The 6433-nt window shown below is 41.2% G+C and overlaps 1 protein-coding gene across 1 annotated transcript in view; it reads right to left on the reverse strand.

The window, feature by feature from the left end:
- Nucleotides 1-1014: 1014 nt before the first annotated feature.
- Nucleotides 1015-6433, reverse strand: part of CSGALNACT1 (chondroitin sulfate N-acetylgalactosaminyltransferase 1) — a 15011-nt gene continuing 9592 nt past the window's right edge. The window contains exons 3-7 of the mRNA XM_009334134.1: nucleotides 6364-6433; nucleotides 5398-5576; nucleotides 4885-4979; nucleotides 1662-1743; nucleotides 1015-1298 (exon numbers count right to left, since the gene is read on the reverse strand). Of these exons, the coding sequence (XP_009332409.1) occupies nucleotides 1015-1298; nucleotides 1662-1743; nucleotides 4885-4979; nucleotides 5398-5576; nucleotides 6364-6433 (710 nt within the window). The remainder of the gene's footprint in view (nucleotides 1299-1661; nucleotides 1744-4884; nucleotides 4980-5397; nucleotides 5577-6363) is intronic.

Genomic DNA, 6433 nt, shown 5'->3' on the forward strand with positions numbered 1-6433 from the left:
TCAGTACTGCAGGTTGATATGTATGTCCTTTTCTTCAGCATGGTAAAGCTTCTGCCTTCCAGCACCCAGGCTGCGTAGAAAAATCACTTCACTCATCTGAACCCAGTTCCCATCCACAGGAAACACAGATCTGCAGAGCATTTTCCAAGTGTTGGAAGGCTCCTAGTAAGGCTAGAAGTAGAAAACCTGAAGTATGACAAAATAATTCCCAAGCAAAACCAACTTCATTTAAAAATAAATCTTGAGATACTTACAGTATTCTAAAGCAGAAATACACCATCTGATTCATGTGATACAGACATGGCTCATTGCTTTTGGTTCACTGTCCACAGAAGAGAACAAACACTACCCTCCAGCATTTTTGAAACATCACACTTAACAGGTAGGGCTTTCTCTTTCTGAATTTTAGAAAGCACTTTCTGAGATGCCTCTTGTCTCTGAATGAACCAGGAATACCCTGTTAGTGCACTGCTGCTGTCCCCCTGCCCCAGCCCCTTAAGGGAAAAAGATTTTTGGTCACTCCAGCTTAACTGTCATTAACAATCAGATCTCCTTCTCAGAGCAGGAGCTCTGTACTTTTCCAAAAGTAGCCCTTTTTTAGATATGTCAGGTTAGATGTAGAAAATAACTCATTATTATTGGCCCACCAAAGAGTCTATCCTTTAAATAACTGTACACATCTTACAAATATTTCAACGGAAGAGCACATCCATTTGTTACTGTGAATACTGGCATTTATGTAATGTTCCTTGTCTCCGTGACCTTGAATCTCATCAAGTGTTCAAGTCTCCACAAGAAGCAAGCGCTGAACAGTCAGGCTAATGGAGTACTTAAAAGCCCTATTAAGAAAAAAACAGAAGAAGGGAGAACAAGCACTTTCCCTCATCTTCTTTTGCTGCCATCCTGCTGTAATCTCCATCCTCTTTCAGTCTCACCCCGTCTTTTCTTGTTAGCAACTCTTTTCCAGAACACCCTATGGTCCAATTCAGAGGCTTTTTGCCTCCCTTTCTGGCTTCATGTCTTCTTACTGCTCAGCTTCTGTCTGTGCAGGTGTGTCTCAATCTCTTGCTTGAAAACAAGCATCCCAAGCTGGCCATGAGAAGCTTCGTTCATGGCCTTAGACTGCATGCACATTTTGTACTGCTCTGGGGTCAGCTCGTCCAGACATTGCTTTTCATGCCACAGATGGAAGAGACCCCTGACAGGCGTTCGGATCACGATGAGGTTGCTGTGAAGGTATTTGCGGTACAGATGTACATCTTCACCACCCCAGCCTTTAATGTCCAGATCAAAGCCACCTGACACAAACAAAATCCAAAATAAAACTAGAAATATATACTAGCAAAGTCAATACTATTAATTGCACTACAGCTGTTCTCTGGCTCCAGTCAGCCCTTTAAAACAGCCATACTTTCTGCCAAAATTAAAGTGTCCAAATTTCTTAGTTTCAAATCTTTCACTATCAGACAAAATTGCTTTATTTGTACTGAGCAGCACTTAGATTCTGATAACCTCTATGGCACCTAGGAATAGTCTGAACATCTAACCAGAGCACTGCTGCAAATTAGAGGCATAGACACACTGGCCAAGGAAAGGGAAGCTGATCACAATTTTCTATGTTTCAGTAAAAAGGCAGACGTATTGGCGTGTATTTTTCTTACCTATGTTGATAAAGTCAGATCTGTACTGGCAAGTCATCCCAAAACCAAAGTCTCTCCAAAATCCAGTTTCTTTTTTAATAATCTGCATGGAGGGAAAGGAATGTTTATATGGGAGCAGAAATGCTTTCAGTGTGAGCAGCAGACAAGTCCCTGAATGTGGTCAGAAATAGGAGCAACCAGCCTTTTATTCTTCCCCATGTAAATCCATGGCTGATCCTGAACCATGTTTTGTAGATATGCATTACATGTTTCTGCCCCAAAAAACCAGCCGTGTCATTAACTATCATGGGTAAATCTCCTGATACAGAATGATCAGGTTTCGCTCCACTCCTGCTGTTGTAGACCAAGTGGAGCAATATCATATCACTCTCTGGAGTTTGCTTCTTCACAGGCAAAACATTCTCCAAAATCGTTAGTTTCTGCGAGATTCAAATCCGACATAAGAAACATACTGGTAAGACAGGGAAGCCAGATCACTGTAGAGCAGATGGTGGCACCTGGATTGTGGACCACAAAAGCTCTGGAAGAAAACAGTGGTTCTAATCTGATCACACAACTGACAGCTTTTTGATTACCTTAATTCTGACAAAAATTAGGAAAGTGGTAAGAATAGTTTTCCATTACAGAACTGCTAAACCCAGCAAAAATTGAAGTCCAGAAATGTTAGGTGGTAGTTATATATCCCATAAAAGCCTTTGTAATAATGAATGTGCAGTCTACATAACTGAGATGGACCACGAAAACATTACATATTACAGGTAGAAAATCAGAGCAGTGAGAAACCACAGCTATCATTTTCAAAAGCAGATATCCAAGTATCGATCCCTAAGGTCATAATTCATGTGTGTGAGTGACCTAAGCCAATCTGGTGAGACATCCAAGAATTTCAAGGGACTGGGACAGGTATTTAAATCCTCTAAGCAAGTCAGCAGTACTTCACACTCTTGAAAGTCTGGTTACAAACCTACCCCTTAGCAGCTATTTTTGAAAATTTTGGCTTCACTTGCAACAAAGTTACAGAAGATGAGGAGACAGAATTTCCATTTCTGGATTTATGAATCCCAGCATTTCCTTTACCGAAAAGTCCTCTTCCAAAAGAGTCTCTCCTGATTTCTTGTTCATGCCTCCCCTTTTTGTTCATAACCCTCGTCACTTCAATGGCTTTTTTTTTATTTTATTGCTCACATTGCTATCTCTTTCTTTTCTCATTTCTCCTTTCCTTGAAAAAGCCAAGCCACTGCAGAAGCCAATTAAAAGGAAGCAAGATTTTATCTGTCAGGTCTGCCTGTAACAAGAAATCTCCATAACGATGCCCTTACAGCAAGCTACTTGTATGCATTAGCATTATTATTTCCCATTAGTGCAAGTGGCTGCTGCACAAATCAAATTCTTTCAAAGACTGAAGGCTTTTTTTTCTCAGCAGACCAAGTACCAGGACAGAGAGCTAACGCTGTCTTGTTTTAATGGCACAGATCTGGCCTCATGCCTGGGAACTAATGTGGGCTGAAAATATAAAAATCTACATAAAAATGAGATTGGCAGTACTTCTTTAAATCAAGAGGCTTTTCTGACATAAGCATCACATTTTACGATTCAAATATTAGCTATAAATATTAGCACAGTCCTGACAGCATACTTTGTGGAATTTATGCTAGCTTAAGAGCTAAACTCTATTTCATTTCCTAAACACAGTGCTTACAAGCCTGAGGATCCCTGACGGGGTCTCATCAGAGAGGGAAGAGCTAATGTGAATCCCAGGGTATTATCAGAACAAGTTTCCTCTGAGAAAAAAAAAAAAAAACAGTGGAAAGGATTTTCCAGACTCTTCAGTAAAAGACTTTCTGGCTACCTATTGGATAACACAGGGAGCAGTAGACAAAAAAATATTTTAAAATATTTTGGGTGGACTTTTCAAACTCTCATTCTTCATTTTTCTAGAGGGATTGCACGAGGTGGGGGTAGTGATGACAGTAGACTGGACTCAAACCCCTAGTGATCTTTTTCAGCTGTGACTGTTGCTGGGCTCACAACACCCCTAATTCTTACCTACCAAGAACAACAGTAGAAGCTGGGATGCTCTGGAGACAGTGTCCAGCCTGAGACAGGATGAGCCCTGATAGGTGCAGTGCCTGGCAGTAAAAGGGGCAGCTGTGGCAGGCTGGGACCTGACCCAGAGGAACTGAATGAAGCTGCATAGCTGGCTTATGCTTCAATTTGAAAACTCAAGCCACTTACCAGCACTAGTGGGAAGAGGACTGTGACCTGCTGACTCTGGAGAGAAGCAAGAGTGGAAGGTGTACGTAAAGGGAAAGCCACCACTTCTATCACCCCTTTAGCTTCAAGACAATGCAATGCCAGAGCACAAGAAAATGGAGAATAACATCTGCAGTAGTGCCAAGCAACGGCTCTGCCACTAGCGTTCATGTGAACCTCTCGTCTGTGTGCTCTGCTTCTTCCTCACCACTGCTTCCTCCTCATCAAGGACATTCACCTGGGTTTAACTACATGTTTTAATCATATGCCTTATGGCAACGTTTTTAAAAATAATGCTTTGTTCTCACACCAAAGATAAGCAGGTGAGATGGAAATCAGTGGAGTTACGCTGTATTACATCAGTGCCAGATTAAAGCCAGAAGGGACAGCTCCAAGCATGTCATTTGACTCTGAGACAACATGGTACACTTCAGAAACACACTGTCTGCTCACAGGCAGTTTAATCATGAACTGTGGGATGGGAAAAGCCACTGTAGGCATTCAAGTAAGTGGGGGAATAACTGTGACAGCCCCTGGAATTCTGTTTTCACTGACTCATCTAAGAATATCTATGCTTTTTACAAATGTCAGCTCTTCAAGGTGCAAGCAAAGAAACGGTTCAGTGCAAGGAAGAAATGAGAGCAAGATCAGGGACTGTCACCCCAAGACAGCACACCATGGAGGAATTGTTTGCTAATTAGAAAATCCCTTCTGGCAGAGAAGCAGGCACAGTTTAAGTTCTTACGTTCCGTGTATAAAACATCAAACATGGGTTAAAATAAATGGTACCAAGATACTTCCCTGTGAAACTTAACTGCAGAACTCACAGTAAGGTGACTGCTGTAGTTAATTTTGTCTGTGTGGTACTCACTGTGCACAAGGAATAGGGAAATGCTACCCAAGAGCACCTGCACCTTTAAAAAATGCTTTGTCCAAATAAAAGCAGGCATTCAGAGAAGCATGTACTTACCAGCTGCTGTTCTAAAGATGGGATGGAATCATGGTGGCCATAAATTATACTGGGGTTATACTGGCTGAAGAGAACAGGATAAAACACCTTCTTCCCTGGAAATGACAGTGGGTCATTTTTATTTAAAAAGCTGCAAAAAACACACTTCTCTCTCTTACAAGATGCTGTCCAGGCCAGACCAAATCCGTACAAAGTCACACAAGTTTTAGACTGAGCCTATGTTCTTTGCATGAGAATGTGAATGTGAGGCTATAATTAACAAAAAGATCCTGTTCCAGAAAGCACAGGTGCTGAAGGCAAGAAATTCAATCACAGTGGGAACAGGAGTGTTAAAACCTTTCAAAAGCCAACCAGCAGTGGAATTTTTATACATGTCTTAATTAGTTCTCTAAGTTTCAAGAATGATTTACAGCAGCTTCATTACCAATTCAAAGGCAAGAATACTCTGGTGAAGGCTGCTACACAATAGGCAAAAATCTGTTGAAAGACAATACACTTCATCTGTAGCAGTACCTGGCTGTGTGTTCAATCTACAGGAGTTCAGGAATTCAGCTGTGAAGTATATGTCCACGTCACAGAAAAAGAGAACAACATTGTTTCCTTTCCAAAATCGAGCACCAATGTCTAATCCTTTGCCCCTGGAAAATTCTTCATTCAGCTGGATGAAGGTGAAGTTCTTGAAGTTGGCTGACCTAGGAGAAGGAAAATATTCAGCAACTTACCCTGTCCTTCCAGCTCTTAATACAAGCAGGGGCGGGAACCCAATATGAAACAATTAACCTAGAAATCTGTAGTATCACAGTTCTGAGAGCAGTTTGAGGGAAAAGATGTCCTCTTTGAGTCTTGAGATTTCCACTATGTCTACATTCAGAGCTTGACCTGTGTACTCCTACGCTAGCATTCCTGTCACAGATGTTCTTTGAGCAGACCTCACAAAAATCCCGACAAGGCTTAGATGGACAAATAGGCAAATATAAAATACTTGTGGTTGCATTACTGTATCTATACAAGGGTCTTGCTCCTACATGGAGATGATAACAAAAGGCTATGCTGCCACATGATCTTGACAAACACAGCTATGCAAGCAAACACAATAGACCAGACCTGGCCAAAAGCATCTAGTTCCTGTAAGCTCTACTGAAACTGTCTGCACCTGCCTTTGGAAGTCAACTTTCAGTCCTAACAGTTAAAGACACTTTCAAAAGCACTAAAGAAGTTACCAGTGTGGAAAAAAAAAAGCTGCACTGAGGTAAATTCAGTAAAATCTGCTTTGTGGTTCTAAAAACCAACATCACAAACCCACAGATATGGGACTGTCAGGGTAACACCTTTTTTGTCTGATACAAAGGAAAGAAAGCCATTTTCTCCAATGCAGTTTAGAACTTTTTGGCACAACTACGAGTTTGGACAGCTATCTAGTCTCCAATTCGTGGTATGATTGCTGTGTATGAACAGCACACCAGACACTCAGGTACTTACTTGGAAGTATTTTCAAGTATCCATTTGACTTCATTCATTTGTTCTTTTCCAAAATAAACTACAGTGAGGT

The sequence above is a fragment of the Pygoscelis adeliae genome, unplaced genomic scaffold (genome assembly GCF_000699105.1).
Source record: "Pygoscelis adeliae isolate BGI_AS28 unplaced genomic scaffold, ASM69910v1 Scaffold521, whole genome shotgun sequence".
Lineage (NCBI taxonomy): Eukaryota > Metazoa > Chordata > Aves > Sphenisciformes > Spheniscidae > Pygoscelis > Pygoscelis adeliae.